Source organism: Leguminivora glycinivorella, chromosome 12 (genome assembly GCF_023078275.1).
Source record: "Leguminivora glycinivorella isolate SPB_JAAS2020 chromosome 12, LegGlyc_1.1, whole genome shotgun sequence".
In the NCBI taxonomy this organism is placed as follows: domain Eukaryota; kingdom Metazoa; phylum Arthropoda; class Insecta; order Lepidoptera; family Tortricidae; genus Leguminivora; species Leguminivora glycinivorella.
The window spans coordinates 4741397-4759017 of record NC_062982.1 but is presented as its reverse complement, the minus strand read 5'-3'; the positions used below and the strand labels follow the sequence as shown (position 1 = coordinate 4759017).

General features: G+C 39.0%; 3 protein-coding genes across 3 annotated transcripts; 1 reads left to right on the top strand and 2 right to left on the bottom strand.

Moving 5' to 3' along the window:
* Nucleotides 1–1283: 1283 nt before the first annotated feature.
* Nucleotides 1284–11100, bottom strand: LOC125231797 (cleavage and polyadenylation specificity factor subunit 4). Its single transcript, XM_048137377.1, is given in 5 exon segments — nucleotides 1284–1761; nucleotides 9003–9190; nucleotides 9193–9242; nucleotides 10526–10802; nucleotides 10892–11100. Coding segments are annotated over 5 exon segments (879 nt in total). The 5' UTR covers nucleotides 10995–11100; the 3' UTR covers nucleotides 1284–1500.
* Nucleotides 11101–11319: 219 nt separating this feature from the next.
* LOC125231898 (uncharacterized protein C7orf26 homolog) lies at nucleotides 11320–15201 on the top strand. The gene is made up of 7 exons (XM_048137496.1): nucleotides 11320–11451; nucleotides 11522–11814; nucleotides 12041–12295; nucleotides 12869–13010; nucleotides 13697–13822; nucleotides 14392–14548; nucleotides 15056–15201. Exons 1-7 carry the CDS (start codon nucleotides 11373–11375, stop codon nucleotides 15063–15065), a joined length of 1062 nt encoding a protein of 353 aa, XP_047993453.1. The 5' UTR covers nucleotides 11320–11372; the 3' UTR covers nucleotides 15066–15201.
* A 1107-nt stretch (nucleotides 15202–16308) lies between these two features.
* Nucleotides 16309–17312, bottom strand: LOC125231887 (ribosomal RNA-processing protein 7 homolog A). Its single transcript, XM_048137480.1, has 2 exons — nucleotides 17169–17312; nucleotides 16309–17087 (listed from the first exon to the last, which is right to left on the bottom strand). Exons 1-2 carry the CDS (start codon nucleotides 17221–17223, stop codon nucleotides 16330–16332), a joined length of 813 nt encoding a protein of 270 aa, XP_047993437.1. The 5' UTR covers nucleotides 17224–17312; the 3' UTR covers nucleotides 16309–16329.
* Between the last annotated feature and the right edge of the window lie 309 nt (nucleotides 17313–17621).

Here is a 17621-nt window from a genome sequence, read left to right as displayed (position 1 = left end):
TTTTTGTTAGACCATGGGTGTTCCTAGCATCACTCATACTCAATTAGCTTTCTGAATAGTTGCCTAGGCCATTTGTACGCCTTTAACCACAGTACATTACCATATCAGATTATCAGAAATGATTATCCGGCAGAGAACCAAAGTGATCGACATAGCCCACCGTATTAGCAAGCTGAAGTGGCAGTGGGCTGGCCATATTAGCCGTAGAACCGACAACCGTTGGGGTAAACGAGTTCTTGAGTGGAGACCGCGTCTCGGCAAGCGTAGTGACGATTTGCGCAGGATGGCTGGCAGCAGCCGAAGATCGAAAACGGTGGCGTGAAATTGGGGAGGCCTATGTCCAGCAGTGGACTGCGATAGGCTGATGATGATGATGACATTACCAGATTACTACCGGGAAACAATAATACTTCTATATCTTTTGTTAATAACTGTTTCTTTATTCTTTTTTGTCAAAAACAGTTACACGACGTTCCTTGTCACAATACTGCGAATCTGCATGCTTCAGTATGTGAGTAGATATCGCTTTGCTCATACATCCTGACAAAAATAGAGTAGAAACGGAACTAATCTTTTTTTATGTATATAGCAACACCAAGGTCGATATAATCCGGACAAAAAGCCCTTACAAAAAAGCATACCCTGAAATGTATGGCCTTTTAGGCTTAAACTAGATGTGTGTTTTAAAACTGTTTGGCAGCCTGGAAGTGGCCAAAATCATATTTTCCCCAAATATTTTTGCGTGTTTTTATTTTTAAAAGAACAAATGACTTGCTTCTTTAATTTAATGTCATGATATCACGTCAATACACATTATGATAGTATTTAATAGGTGGCGCTAAAAATTGAGATACGATTCTTAGTATGAAGATCCATATATCCTTATATTCTTAGTATGAAGATCCATGCGAATATTATAAATGGGAAAGTGTGTATGCCTGTTTGTTTGTCCGTCATACACGGCAAAACGGAGCGACGAATTGACGTGATTTTTTAAGTGGAGATAGTTGAAGGGATGGAGAGTGACATAGGGTACTTTTTGTCTCTTTCTAACGTGAGCGAAGCCGCGGGCAAAAGCTAGTCCTATATAAATCATCCTTGGCAAGTTGGCAACACTTAATGTTCTCATACAAAAGTGACTCAATAGTTGCCACATGCAAATCAGTTTACATAGACGGTTGCGCCCCTATTAATTCCTGTCTGTTTGTCTGTCTGTCTGTCTGTGTGTTGTGTGTGTGTCTGTCTGTGGCATCGTAGCTCCCGAACGGATGAACCGATTTAGATTTAGTTTTTTTTTGTCTGCAAGCTGAGTTAGTTGGGAGTGTTCTTAGCCATGTTTCATGAAAATCGGTCTACTATGTCGCAGTCGGGGGTTTTTCAAAATTTTAATTTTGTGGTTATGTCAGGCAGTGTCTCAGACCAGCAAACATCGTTATTCAATGTGAAAACAAACTTAATCATATAAATCCTCCAATGTCACTTAAACTAAACATAACACTATCACTGCTGCTGTTTGTCCCTCAGCCACTGGTTTTGGTTCTGCTGGTTCTGATTCTGACTCAAGAAGGCGAGGTGTCCCTTCGGGCACCGGTTGGCGTAGTGTCCTTTGGTCCCGCACTTGAAGCAGGTGACCTCTTCGAGGGGCTTGTGCATCATGCGCTGCATGCGAGGGCTCTCGGAGGTCTCGTTTTCGTTGGCGGGCTTGATGTAGCCGAGGGCTCGGTAGCGGGCCTCCTCTTGGCGTTGGGCGGCTTCGCGTTGCTGGAATAACAGGATAGTTATGAGATATAAGTTGAGAATGTGTGATTTTGATGACTGTACAGTCGAGTTCATTTTTTTTGTAATTTGACCTTGAATATAGCCAAATTTTCTGCTTTAAAATTGATAAAAGTGGGTTAATCTAGTGATGAAGATGTTTCACCATCTGTGGAACTACTGGAAGCAGTGATAAGCGCGTTTTTTGCGTTGTACTTTCCTCGCTATAGTGAGGGGAAAAGTTTTGTGTTACACACGGGTGCAAAACGGTCGTGTGTTGAAAAACTCGCCAAGTTCAGGATTCTGTTTTCGAGCCACTCGCTTCGCTCGTGGTTCAACTATAGAATCCTTTCACTTGCTCGTTTTTCAATTCCATACTCGGCGTTAAAATACAACTTTGCACCCTTGTATAACAAATAACTATTTTTTTAGTATGAATAGGTAGACGTTTGACCACGATCACAACTGATGGTAAGTGATGATGCGGTCTACGGTGGAGCACGCTTACCTATGAGATACCTATTTACTCTTGCTTTAAAGAGACCTACACATACATTTCTTCACCTCACAAGGTGATATAATGTACACATATTTATGAACTCGACTGTAACTGAAAGAAATTGGTAAATTAGTATGGGTTGCGTTTTCGCGCTCTACTCAGCACATCTGCGAGACTTGGGCGGCTGGGACGATACAGAATAGATTGCCGACTTGATCATCTCATTGTTATCTGACTGTTATTGTATGTAGTATGAGTATGACAATGTTTGGACTAGGGCTCCCGGTCGTGACCGTGTATCGTGAACACGTAGCCGTACGCACGTTGCCGTGATACACGGCAACGGATTTCTGGTTCGTTCGTCACGTGAAAATAAATCACGTGAAATTAGGGTACGTACGTTCGTAGATCCGTCCGTACGTACGTACGAATTCACGTGACACGCCCGTTCGGTCCGCCAGCGGCGTTTCATGAGAGAAGATAAGATCGGATGCAGTCTCTATAAGTTATGAATAAAAATGTAGGTATCGTGAGGTTATATCTTAATTACTTTTGAATTAAAATTTATATTCAATACTGCGGTTTTTCAAATATTAATATGTAAGTAATAAATAAATATAACTAAATAAACGATCCGGGGTTTCCGATAGGCTTAATTTAGAAGTGGTTATAAAAATACCAACGATATGGGTAGGTAACCTTTTGTAAGGGTAACTGCTAGATTTGGTAACCGTTTCAGATAAAGTTTCCTTCCAGTCATTTGAGTTTTTTACTCTATCTAAAGGTTTTCAACAGTTATAATTCTAAATTCGACTTATTATTAAATAACCACTGTTAGCATTGTCTCTACGCTACAACCGACGCTTCGAGTACAAATTCAAAAAATGCTTATACTTTCACTAAAATATTACTTTTATGTTTATTAAAATGGCACTATACCATGACTATACCTTATCCTTTGTTAAGCTTATCTGTTGAGTGGTTGTGGTTGAAAAATACCATGCGTTAACGTGGTAATATGGGCTTAACCGTGCACCGTGATACCCTTGAATCTGCTTATTATGTGTCTGCAATGTTCGTTGACAAAAACTCTCTAGTTACCCTCTGATTAATAAGATTTAATAGGAAGATAAGTATCCACGGTACCATTCAATTATTGATGCAAGGAGTAAGAAATTTGTCAATTTAGTATAAAAATTAAGAATGTGACGATAGGATGACATCCACGGAAACGTAATTTTAACACATACCTAGTTAATAATTATGTTATACATTTTACGCGAACTTACTTAACTGTTATAGCCACTATTTAATTAGGTAATTAGTGTAATTACGTTATATAGTAATAAGATTGATGGTAGTAAAAAAAGTCTACTTTAAGAGGGTTCAAGGCGCAGGATTATCATTTTATTAAGATGTAAACACTGTTTTATGACTGATATATTGTTTCAAAAATAATAAATAGGCACTGCTTAATAAAGTGAGCTTCGTTATACTATTTACATGCAATAACTTTAAAATTATTTTTTCATGGTATTTAAACTTAGACCTTTGCTGCTTTCATTTTCATTCATCTCCTCCTAGCCGTTTTCGGCTACGGCGACTGCATTTTATAGATGAGAGCGTCGCTGGTGTGCCCTCAGGTGACTGACGAAGCCAATTTTTGCTACGAATGTGCGACCACACTCGCGGCAGGTCAGCACCCCTCCGACATAATTGTAGGTAATAGCCACAGGTGGTCTGGCTTTTAGCTCGTCGCGCTTAGCGTCGAGTTCTGTGTGCCTTCTAGCTTCAAACTGACGCACCTGTGTCTGCACGGTATGCCTCCACCGTGGGCGATCACTGGCCAGACTCTCCCAAGTGGTTGGCTCTATATGAACTCTCTTCATATGTCGCTTCAACACATCTTTGAACCGCAAAAATCTACAGATCTACAAATCTACAGATCTTGCTGCTGGGCGATTTTAACGCAAGAGTCGGTCGCGATAGTCAGGCTTGGCCTGGGGTGCTGGGAAGGCATGGTGTTGGGAGTATGAACAGTAACGGCTTGCTGTTACTGTCACTGTGCGCTAAATTTGATCTTGCCATTACTAATACCATGTTTAGATTACCCGCTAAATATAAAACATCATGGATGCACCCTAGGTCCAAGCACTGGCACTTGATAGACTACGTAATTGTGAAGCAGAAAAATATTTCTCAAGTCCGCCTCACTCGCGCCATGCGAGAAGCTCATTGTTGGAGTGACCATCGGCTTATTATTACCAAGTTGAGACTGCGTTTTCACTTACCCCGCAGATATCAAGGAGTGAAACCTGAGCGTCTAGATGTTGGAAAATTAGAAGATCTAGAAACTAAGAAGACCTATGCTCAGGCAGTTGGTAATGCGATTCAGACTCTGAATTGTGATGATGGTGATCCTATTGATAGCTGGAATCTAGTTTCGTCCAGTTTAGTCGAAACTGCCTCACAGATACTTGGTGTAAAATCTTGTAGACGTGAGGACTGGTTCGATGACAACGATGAAATGCTGACGGAAGTGCTGAGGAAACACCGGACTCTATTGCGCTCGAATCGTAGTGACCAAGCAAACGCAGTCAAGCAGAATGGCATTCTTTTACGGAGGAAAATAAGAGAAGTAAAGGACATGTGGTGGCGCGACAAAGCCGCGCGCATGCAATGGCTTTCTGACACCAACCAGCTGGGTGCATTTTACAGCGAAATTCGCCAGCTTATTGGGCCAATAAATCGAAGTTCTGTGCCGTTAAAGTCCTCCGACGGAACACAACTTGTTACCAATAAGCTAGACGTGCTTAAGAGGTGGGCAGAGCATTTTAACAGCTTGTTGAATGTTGACCGCGCTGCAGATATGCAGCGTATTGCCTTGATACCAGCTCTGCCTGTAGAACAAAAACTGGATGAGCCTTTGTCACTGTGCGAGGTTGTCGCTGCCATACAGCAACAACAGAATAAGAAAGCGGTGGGTATAGACAATGTACCCGGGGAGTTATTAAAGTACGGAGGGACAGAGCTACATGAGGCGGTCTGGAAGCTGTTTTCTAAAATGTGGAACGAAGAGCGAGTACCCGCTGACTTTCGAGTCTCTCGCATTTGTTCCTTATACAAAAACAAAGGAGACCGCGCAGACTGTAACTCCTACAGGGGTATATCACTCCTAACTTCTCCGGGGAAGGTCTTTGCCCGTATTCTTCTAAACCGCTTGATGCCACTATCGGAAAGTATCCTACCTGAGACCCAATTTGGTTTCCGGCCAGAAAGAGGCACCTGCGAGGCTATTTTCTCCATAAGGCAACTGCAGGAGAAATCTAGAGAACAAGGTCAGCCAATGTTTCTTTGTTTTGTTGACCTAGAAAAAGCTTTCGACAGCGTGCCTCGTGAAGCTTTATGGGTGGTTTTGGCGAAACTGGGATGCACGGAAAAGTTTGTTAGGATGGTCCGGCTGTTGCATGACAACATGCAGTGCTGCGTAAGTGTCAAGGGCGAACAATCAGAGTTTTTCTCTGTAAGTTGTGGCGTGAAGCAGGGGTGTGTGCTTGCGCCCACTCTGTTTGCTTTCATTTACTTATTATGGATTACACCTATTTAAAAAATTGACTTACTCGTTTGATGTCGTAACAGTAACAGCAGATTTCAAATGAACTGACGTCAAATGCCTTGCGATAGATCCTTTAGTACCATGACGACACGGAAACTCATTGTTTGTCCGATCCTTGCAGAGACTACATAAAGTTGAATCTCCGACTCTGGTGGCATATCTCCACACCAAACTTTTCTTCGTTGTTAAGAGTTTCAAACATTAACAGTAACAATACAAAAAATTAACAAAACAACAAGACAATAACTTTTAAATTCACCGCTAAAGTAAAATGTCAAGGCCTTCAAGTGTTGATCAACTGGGATCTTACAAGTGACTAATTGAAATAAACTAAAATTCTAAACTGCCCCATCCAGATTAAATAAAAAATCCTAAAATGTAAAAATAACACATCGCTCACTTCACTCAGCTTCACGTACAAAAGGCTGCTCGTAAATTTTACTGTCTTTATTACCACGTGGTGGAACTGCGCTTATTATTTGCAAAATACCACCACAGTAAGATAGCTGAGCTCGTTCGTCAAACAATACAGTGCTATAAAGGAATATACTATCTAAAAGTATTATTTAATGTACCGAAACTGATAAGAACTGCAGCTGTCATTTTTTTTGTCTTAGCCGTGGCCCCGCGCACATGTGTGCATATTTTTTGCCTGGAGTATAATAGTCATCATAAACTTGCTCTTTGTTCACCTACACTCCTGTTTGTCTTGTTTACATTTAAGATTACGTTATATGCTTACATAAGAGCAAGCTTAAATATTAATTAATTAAAGCCACTTGGTAGGTTTTCATTTTCATACATAATAAATGAAAGAATAAATGTGAAAACCTTAAGAATAACATAATAATGCTTGACCAGAAATATATGGCTAAGCGTCGTGTTGCTGAATTTCATCAGAACTATTGTCCCGGATCCGTAAGTTCACATTTTTGACACATTTGTTTTGAAGTACATATGTTGCGATGTGGCTAAGGCGTATCGTTTGCCAAATCTAACGATTAATTTCGAATTGGTTGAATCGATTAGGCCCTATGGACAAGGAGGCGCTTAAACAAATATACGATTTCTATCAACTTACTGAAATGTCATTTGAATCGAAATTACACTCTGCCACAGCACTAGTTTAAAAATAAAAATTAATGATAAATGGTTTAATAAGTAAATCTTGCGTTATAAATTAATATCGTAAAATACTTACTAACGAAGATCCGCAAAAATGTAACATGTTTTAGATTATGTTTAAAGTAAGGGAAATATTATTTTTCTACTCGTCGATTGTAATCTGTCAATTAGGACACCACAGACTAAACTATAAGTGCTAACTTTTCAGTGTTGGATACTCTATGGCAGTTCCGACTCAACTATAATAATATATGTACTTAATCTCATTATAGTTGACTTTAAGTTAACTGTAATAATTTCAAAAATAGAACATCATACAATTTATATACTAATTTGCAATACCTGGCAAATTTTTCTGCATCTGAAATACATTTTTTTTATTTGTGGCGTTATCGGCTAATCAGAGACGGTTGTTACAAACAATTGGTTACTAGGTAATTCGATGTTGATACAACGGTGAACGACGCTATTAACATTAATTTAAACTTGCATGAATGATGATATTTCCGTCCATTGATGATGAAGATGATGACTCGTAGAAAAAGTATTGTATACAATAGTGATATAATTAAGTTTTTCACTCTCGTACCGTACTGTTAGGCCACTCAGCAAAGCTTCGTGGCCTAAACATGGTACTCGACTGAAAAGCTTTGTATTATATCGCGATTGTATAAAATACTATTTTAAGTACTTGATTTTTTTAACCATTATTACAGGATTTTACGTTTTGTGGACGCTGTCATGTGTGAAAAAGAGGTTCTTACACTTCTTACAGCTCTGGGACAAAAGTTACTCCATACTATACTAAACTGTCACCACATACAGTTTTAAGTTAGTGTCAAGTATTTGAGGATTCTGACGGCACATGTCAAAAAATAAACAATATTAAGACGTAACGTAACACAGGTTGACATTTACCATACAGGTATATAGATAGTGTAAGGCATCGGACAGTTTGCTAGTTTTAATTTCAATAAAATCGGAAACAGAATAACGCCGTAAATCACTTAATCTTCTCTTATAAAATAAACTCCCGGGGAGCCGCGTCTGTCTGTGTGTTCGTGATAAACTCAAAAACTGAACGGGTTTTCATATGGTTTTCACTTATGAATAGAGTAATTCTTGAGGAAAGTTCAGGTATATAATTTGTTAAAGTTTTGTTTGAATTGGTTGAAATATGACGATATTTTCTAATAAAGTTGGACAAAATCCCGCTGGCTGAGAGATTTAATCGAAAACGCTGCCGAAACCGTTTGAGCTATATCAAAATAATGTATTGGAAAATTGTGTCTCTCTAATAGGTCTACAAAAAAGTCCGCGATGGCATATGTCTATCTTTTACGGATAACTTATTATAACAATTTTTATCATAATCCCCGTGCGTAGCCGGGGAGGGCCGCTAGTTATATGTATTGTATAAAAATCGAAGCAAAACATAAATATAAGTTTAATTCATATGTAAAAAAAATTTCGTCCAGTATTAAGTATAGGTATTAAGTGATAATTCAATAATAGTCATGATTTGGTTTTCTCCCGGGCGAGTTAAATCTACAAAACGTACGATAAGTACTCTGCACACGAACTTAGTTCGGGCGGCGGCGTGTCACGGCCCGCGGCGTGTCACGTGAATCCGGGCGCTAAGGCAAGTACGTACGTACGTGCGTACGAGGTACGTACCTTGCCGTGTTCGTGTAATTCGTGATCTTAGTACCGCCGGTGTTAAGATCACGTAGCTACGGTTCGGCGTGAATCACGTGTATCCAGAGCCCTAGTTTGGACTTCAATATTGTATTGTAGGTACTCGTAGATTGTTGCCAAAGCCTTTGCAGTGTTAACTTTGAATGGTTTAAAAAGGGGATTTGCACTTTTCACTTTTTGAAGTTCATTTAAAAGTAGCAATATGTAGCCAACCTCTCTTGCCAAAGGTTATAGGCGAGACTAACAGACTATGCTAGAGAAATTTAGATTGGGGAAAACAAAAGCTAGTAATGACGATATGCTTCTTACCTCTTGCGGTATCTTATTACAGGATGACGCCTTATGTCCGACTTCGGAACAATAATGACAAACTGGCAACCGCTTAGCATCCTTCGTCTGTTCCGGGGGAGCGGGCAGCTCGAAACGCGGGTGCATGTACTTGCAGGAGGGCCCGTCTGGGCAGAGCCCGGCCAGGTAGTTGGTGCAGAGGACGCGCGAACGTGACGGTGGCGGCAGTGAGGCCCGTGCCGGCAGAAACCGCGGTCGTACCTGGAATAAAGTATCCACCATATTCCAAGTTTGGAATCCATACTTTGTCAAAGACATTGACCTTTTAGAGAGTGTGCAGCGAAGAGCCACCAAGATGCCTTTCCAGCTGAGACGCCTACCTTACGAGCAAAGGCTAAGTATACTGAAGCTGCCCACGCTTAAGGACAGGAGAGCGAGAGGAGACCTTATCGAATGTTTCAAGATTGTTACCCACTGTTACAACCTCCCCGACATTCACAAAGTAGTCGCTGTGAGAAGTACCAGCCGCGAGACCCGAGGTCACAGCCTAAAACTGATTCGCACTCCTACTACTACTAAAGCTGCATATCATTCCCTATCCAATCGTGTTGTAGCGGCTTGGAACAGTTTACCGGATAGTGTTGTTACTGCTCCCTCAGTGAATGTGTTTAAAAACAGACTAGACAAGTGGCTTTTAAATAATAAGATAGTGACATGACTTTGCTAACTATAAATCATGAGACACTGTGTGACATAGGCTCATCAGCTGAATAGCTGCTCGCCTATAATTGAATAATAATAATAAAATATAAATTATAACCATAGCCAATTAACCATAAGGTATAATTTTAAGGGTTATATCAAACTAGGAAAATACACCCTGTTTTTATTGAATTCCGTTAAATTTAAGGGAAGGTTCTTTAGATCAAATACAATTTCTCTGAGAAACTAGTGTCTTAACTCTTACATCTCCTTATGGTTCCTTACTCATGGTTGTTTTTTAGTTACATTGTGTTTTTTTTTGCTTTCTGTTAAATTCGACACTCAGCTAGGTTCGTCATCAGGAACCACCATGTTAAATGCTTTTTGTTAAATTCGAAAAAAAATTTTTTTCCTTTCCATTTATACATAGTAAATGGATTAATTAGTGTGAGAGGACCTTAATCTTAACATTAAGAAGTGGTAAGGGATGCCACATACATATTCAGTAATTAATTTTTTTTAAATAATTTGTTAACCATAAGAGTTAAAAGAGTCTAGTTTATAATATTGTCTTCGGTTCGGTTCTCTTTTCTTTCCGCTGTGACTATAATGAATGCTGCCGATTATTCTTTTCTCTCAACAATTCACCAAAAGTCTTTGAAACAATCCTAACAAGCCAAACTGATTTTGCATTGTTTTATCAAATAACAGATCCTTTAGTCAACTCCTATAATTTGACCATCTCCTGCACACCCTTATCTTTAAATTGTTATAAATTCATTCATTCAAGTTAATTAATTACTGCATATTCTGTACAGCATTGAAATATACTTGTTTCTTACCAGGGACAGTCTTTGATCTTGCTCTCGGGGTCTATATGCAGGAACGGACACTCCTTATTGTGACAGGCATTAAAACGGGCGTAGAAGTAGCATTCCGGCATTTTGGACATGTCATACTCGTGGAGGAACTCGCACTGGTCGCCCTTCTTACACAGACCGCGCAGCCAATGCTTGCAGACCACTGTGCGGTCGCCGCGGACGTGTCTGTAGGGACATTGAGGTCCATTTGTACATCCACTAGGTTGACTGTAAAATTCACATACTGCTGCCGTGGACTCTGAAATATGTCTCATAAGTCACTTAAATCATCCTAAACACGTAATACCAAAGAAATTTATTGTATTATTAGTGTAAAATTGCACTTACTGTCCATTCCGGGAAACGGCAACGGTAAAGCTCCATATTGCTCGTCTAATGCAAAATCTATGTCGAATTTGATATGATCTACGTTAGCGACTAGGACCTCCATTTGGAATGCTAAAATTGAGACTATTTATAGAGAAAATTGCAATTAAATCTGCTTGCAATGCACATCAATGTAGCGTTGACATGACCTGCTTGACAGTTTCTTTTTTTTTAGCGAGTACAGATAAGATAAGGTATAGCTTGTTATGGGTGTGTGTTTTTGTGTGGTATACTGTTAAAACTAAATAACTTACAGTTAGCCAACATTACACATTAATTTTGTTCAAGCACCAGCGTTTTTATTCTTGGCTTAAACGTATTTAGAATCTCAAAATGTCAATGTCAAAATTGACAACCAAGTCAACCAACCAACTCCTAGTAGATCCTATCCTGGACTCGCCGAATTATCTTAGTTTATTTTCGTTTTTAAATAATTAACAAAATGTCTATGTCGGATTTAAAGCATTCATTGCGGAAATATGAATTCCCTCAATGTGCGAAAGAGGCTCTTTTAAGAATAGGTAAAATTCTCCTGTTATGTTTTGATATCGGGTTCCTGGAGAAAATGCTTATTTACGTTGTTATTTGCAGAACAACTGCTGGCCGGTCGTACAGCCCCCAGCAGTAAGCAAGTGGACGTGGCTATGGAGATAATTTCCGAGTTCATATTCTGCGAGTCAACGCGACGCGGGGAGCGGAGGGGTTTGAACCCGCTTCAAGAGCTACAGCTTATTGACGTGATCTGCGAGTACTTATCGAGCTGTACGAACGAGACGACGAAGAACACTATATTCTTGTCTTTGTTTGGAGGTGGAGATACTCAGAAGAGACTGAAAATATTGAGTATACTTGCTAGTATGGCTGTGTCAGCTTCCAGCACACCAGTGAGTATTTAGCTCATAGAAGTACTGAGTTTAGCATATTATTTTTACAAATCATATAGTATCTACCTTGTTAAACAAGCAAAAAATATTTAAAACATACTTCCTATTTGTATATTTATGTAGGTAATTCAACTGTTTCATTATACACTTATAAAATTTTATAACATTACTACCCAACTATTTTGCTATCTAAAACTATATTTAAACAGATTTCTTTTATCCTTAGGTACTACTGGCAGTTGGTGTATGGCTGCAGCAAATGGGTTGCTCATCACCACCATCCCTGCAACTAGTAGAAAACATCATCAGAGACCACTTTCATCTAAACACATTCAACCAAACTGCCCTCAAGAGCTTAGCCTCCAGTGCCCCTCAGTTTGTAGCCAATTTCATCACAGCCGTCACAGAATTGTACATGCAGGAGGTGAATGGTGTGAGGAAACTCCCACCTAAGAACTTACTGGAAGTGATCACATCTTGGGTGGGTACCTATTACTATCTACTGCCATTACCAAAGAAGTTGAAAGTTTTAAAATTTATTGTTTGGGGTTTTCGAGTGGCAAACACATTTCAAACTATGACTGATTATTTTGAAGGATTGTTATATTTTTCATTTTTAACATTTTTAACACAAATTATAGTTTTTGATTTTGTAAAATTTTGTACAAATTAAATTGTATAATGTCCCCTTTTGTTTTTCTCTATTCTATTCCTATTTTATGAATATTTTAAAGAATGCATGAAATTCACACACCACCAAATCATCTTGAGACATCACTGAAGCTGTAATAGCAAATTCAATATTATTTTAAGCCTTTTCTAATTTTTAAACCTTTCTGCCTTTGTAGTCAAGGCTGTTATTTATTTATTGGATTGAGTATAATAAGATCTTCTGACTTTAAAGTTCTTATATATTCAGTTGAATAAATAAATAACAGCCTTGATTACATTTTTGACGAAATTTCACAGATTACGAGTTAATAAGTTGACAATAAAATTATAATCAAGTACAATTTTTTACTTGAAATATTGATGAAACTTTCTTATTTTTCAGGTATACTCTAATCCCACTCTATGCTTGTCAGCGCAGAATAATCCACCACAGTTACCGCCTGGTTCCATTCCAATGGCAGCTGTGACGCCCCTAGCGGGACTTGTTCATTGGTGTACACTAGCACCACTTTATATAGACTCAGGTAATTGCAGAACTTTCTGATTCCACTGTTGTTTAAGCCTGGTTGGAGTCAAAAATTTTTTTATGAATAGCCGGGTTCATGGTCCACACTGACCTCACGCCTCGCGAGGTAATGCCCCGCGCGCAAAACGTCCATGCTGATATGGTGGCCCTCAGTCAGCTGTTCAATAGTTATTTGTTATACAAGGGGGCAAAGTTGTATTTTAACGCCGAGTGTGGAATTGAAAAACGAGCAAGTGAAAGGATTCTATAGTTGAACCACGAGCGAAGCGAGTGGTTCGAGAATAGAATCTTGAACTACAATAAAATACATTTGCACCCGAGTAACACAAAACTTTAAGCTCACTATAGCTAGGAAACTACAACGCAAAAAAGCGTTTATCACTGCTTCCAGTATTTCCACAGGTGGAAATGAAAGAGACGGCGACATTACTAGATTCACCTACTTTTATCAATTTTAAAGCAGTTAATTTGACTTTATTCAAGGTCAAATTACTTTACCCAGTGGATAAAATGCGTTTTTACCAGCTGCCTTAAAGGACAAAACACGTGTTTCCGAGCTAGTGAGGGGAAAAATACTTTACTTGTTACAATAAACACTTACTTGAAATAAATGATTATTTAATTATTTTTATTAATTATAATTAGTCATGTTATTAAAAAATTTACCTATATGTTTAAATACAGATTCTGAAATGGTGGAGGTGTCACCGCCAAAAAAGATCAAAATAGAAGGAGAGAACCTGTCACTGATCAAACCTGTGCCGGCTAAAGTGTTGACAGAGTCAGAGCTGTATATTAAATTACATTTAGGTAAGTAAATCATGATATCTTGAGACTAATCTCAACTTATTATGAGTAGGTATTCTTGAGAAGAATTGTGTACGACGTGTAATGGATTTACTAGTAAAATTATCAAGCGTCTATGGTTAACTTAGCTCGATGGACGCTTCATATTCAGTCGGAGGTCGGCAATTTCCTCGGGTCTTTTATTATAATTTGATGGCATTTCATAGACAAAAGATCCATCGTTTACAAACTTTTTTGGTTCGATAATGTTCGTGTTTTAGGGCCCATTTAGACGGTACGAGAACTCGCATACGAGTTTTATAACATTGCTGTATTTGATGGCTGCGCAAAATTGTATGTACCCTCAACGGCCCGCAATGTAACTAAAATCGCATGCGAGTTCGCACGCCGTCTAAATCAGGTCTGTCACGTTTCATTATCGTCATGGATAATGAAACGTGTCTAAAAAGTCGCGAAATTCAAAGGGTCTAAAAAAGTGGTCCGTTTGTCAATTTTTTTTTTATTCCGTCACCTTTTTTACTGACAATATGATTAATCGTTACGCCGGATATTTAAACAATGATGTTGAACAGGGGTGCTGCACAGCCTGCGCGGGCGCCGGGCGGGGGTCGCGGGCGCGGGGCGACGGCGGGCGGCGCCGTGCACGCGGCGGCGCTGGCCGCGCCCGCGCCCGCGCTGCTGGCGCACGCCGCCACGTGCGCGCGCCCGCACACAGATACCAACCTACAGGTACTTACTGCACGCGATCACTTCGACAGGAGCTCTATACAGTGCAGTGCAGTGCAGTGATTGCGCACGCGGAACGACGCCGAGATGCTGACATCGACGCGATGAATTCAAAGCATAGTAGCTGTGCTTTCTATACGATCGTCAAAGACCCGCCGGATAGAACCAGTCGGAGGCGGATCATCAACTCCAGGTGCATTACTGATCACCTTTCTCTCACATGACGACCGATCCGAGAGAGTGGCTGCCTAAAAAAGGTGTCATTGATTACTAGTAAATAAATCTAATATGTAAGAAATGGGTGAAATGAGTGTCCATTTAAGTGTATGATCTATATATCTGAGAGTGGTAAAATTGACCAAAAATTGCTCTTTTTATTTCGAAATTACTTAACCACAAAATAAAAGTTTGAAAAAACCCTGTCGTTTTTGCGTCGGGGGTAAAAAAATACTGTGCTTCAAAAATAGAGATCATTCAATACTGCTCCTAACCCTTTCATTTTTTCCCCAGGACTGCCTAGACCGACTAGGCCAAGCAGTGCAAGTGGCTCTCTCATCCGGATGCGTATATGGCAACATCAACCACCTGCTAGCAACCCTGGACTCCCTGCCAGAGAACAGGCTGCTCCGAATCGTGGTGCAAACACACCGGTCGCTGTGATGTTAAGAAGTGAGCAGTAAAGTATGTTTTTAAGCAAAACTTTTTGTCAATAAAGTTAACTATAAGTTTAATTTTAGTAAACAGTTATTGGTCAGTGCATACAGACTGTATTTTATTTTCATTGCTGTACAAAGGAGTGATTATGTTAAGTTATAAATAAATATAGGTACTTTACATTTTGTAAATAAGTTAATAGAATAAAACTTATCATATAAAATGATTTTTGAAGTTTAATTACCTCGCCAAGTTCTTAAATAAACGAAATATGAAAAGTTTATAGACCCTTTTAGTTATTTGTCTGTCCCTTCACGGAACAATGGTGTTTCGGACCTTTGGGCTTTGAGAGGCGTGCGCGTGGCCGAAGCCAACGCGTAGAGGCCCTTTTGACAATTTAAAGAAATGTAAGGGGTACACCGAGCGGATGTTGCCCTTGCCCGTGTCATGGGACACACGCACAGGCAGCACCCGCCAGGGGGTAAGGACTATTTGACAGTTAATGGAATCTAAAATGAACTGGGCTATTGGATCAAAAGTGATGGACTAAATACAGGCAAGGAATGGCAAAGCATGGCAAAAGATAAAACAAAATGGAAACGGCTGGAGGAGGCTTTTACCCAGAAGGGGTCTACAGAATACAATCAATAATAAAAACTAAATCAAAAGAAAAGAAAATCTTTCTGTAGAATAATAAAGCTTAAATAAATAAATAAAATAAAAATACTGGGCTATGGGATAAAAAACTGGACGCCTGCCTAATAAAACGGTATCCAATTTTATTTCCGGCAGACCGGTGACGGTGACTCGTCTCCACAAGATGGGCCCCCACAAAAAGCGACATCCATGATGGCTCAAGGACAACATCGTGTGAGGACTCGAGGGTATTATTATTATTACTTCCAAAAATCTAAGTCTCTCTTCTTATTTAATATCATGTATTGATACAAGCTTCAATTAACTTTGAAGCTTGTATCTGAATTTTTGTATTGAAAATTTAACCCTTGCAAAGAAATGAAGCAGAATGACACCATTATTCAAGAGATTAGCTAACTGAGGCTTGTGGTGCATAAACATAATAAATAAGGCCGTAAAAACCAAATGAACAGTTTGATACTAAACTAGTTTATTTAAAAAGGCTTAAATCTACGACTCTGTTTAATCTGAGCTATTTTCTTCTTGTCCTCTTCAAACTTCTGTCGTAAAGCTACCACATGCTTCATTTTCGACTCTCTAATCTGGAAGGTGTAGAAGTTCTTCAATTCTTTCCGCTTTTTATTTTTCTCTTCTTTAGCCATAACTTTGCTTTCTACTTTCTCAGAGCGAGCGAAGCTCTGTACTTTTCCCTTTTTAGTGACTGTGATCCATCCATCATCATCCTCTTCTTCCAACTTCTTTTCTTTATCTTCAGCTTTTTTAGTTTTTTCATCATGTTTCTTCATGAATACCTCTACTTTTTCTTTCAGTTCTTTTGCTTGGAGTATGGAGTTGTTGTACTCTTCTACCCACTTTTGCATACCACATTTGATCTGGTATTTTTCAGAGTTAACAGGAGCGAGTTCCGTAAGAGCTAGAGCTTTATCTAACTGTGCTACTTTAGCAAACACTACATATCCCACTTTAAACATAGGTTTCTGAGCAACTGGAAGGAATTTATCTATAGTTTTTGTTTCTGAAGGACCAGGTTTTTCTAAGAGAGACACAGATTTCACGGTGCCAGCTTCCCGAAATGCGTTTTTTATTCCATCGTCGTCGATGTATGGAGGTATGTTGACGACGAACAAAGTTCTGCCTTGAGGCCTGTCCTCCGTATGATCCCTTACCGCATGCTCTTTGATATATATTGTGTGGGGAGACTCTGAATCATCGGTAACTTTTAATTCTAAAGCTGAAAGCAAACATTGTGTTACATACAACATTTGATAATGTGTAATGTATTTCTATTAACGAGTCAATAATAGCAACTTACCTTTGAAAATAAGTGGGCGTTTACTAGACTTCATTTTTTCGTTTTCGAGTTTCATTTAGTTTTATAATTCATTATTTATAAACGAAAAAATAAGCAACATGCCTTCCTGATATTTGAGGTTATATCATTTGTTGTGATTGTGACTTTAGTGACAGCCTGACAGCGAATTATCGTCTAGGAATATCGTATAGGAATTGTGAGGTGATTCTCTATGATTTCATTTTATAAAGTTTGAAGTATAATTATTAGATTATTAGAGGCAAGAATTAACTTAATGATACTGTTATTACTTTTAATTCTTCAATAATTACAGTGAAAGCTAAAAACATTTAGGTTTGACTTAAGTTAAGAATTAAAATATTTTCACTCTTTGTTCAGAAATCAGTCAATCTTCGGTTTTTTTTCAAAGTGACAGCTGTTACAATGACGTTTTAGTGAGATGTGAAAATAGTC

Bases quoted from the DNA above. Each gene is read 5' to 3' on its own strand.
- LOC125231898 (XM_048137496.1), top strand. From the start codon at position 11,373: ATGTCTATGTCGGATTTAAAGCATTCATTGCGGAAATATGAATTCCCT. The intron at 13,011-13,696 runs GTAATTGCAGAA...GTTTAAATACAG, and splicing joins ACCACTTTATATAGACTCAG to ATTCTGAAATGGTGGAGGTG. The intron at 13,823-14,391 runs GTAAGTAAATCA...GATGTTGAACAG, and splicing joins GTATATTAAATTACATTTAG to GGGTGCTGCACAGCCTGCGC.
- LOC125231887 (XM_048137480.1), bottom strand. From the start codon at position 17,223: ATGAAACTCGAAAACGAAAAAATGAAGTCTAGTAAACGCCCACTTATT. The intron at 17,088-17,168 runs GTAAGTTGCTAT...GTTTGCTTTCAG, and splicing joins ACGCCCACTTATTTTCAAAG to CTTTAGAATTAAAAGTTACC.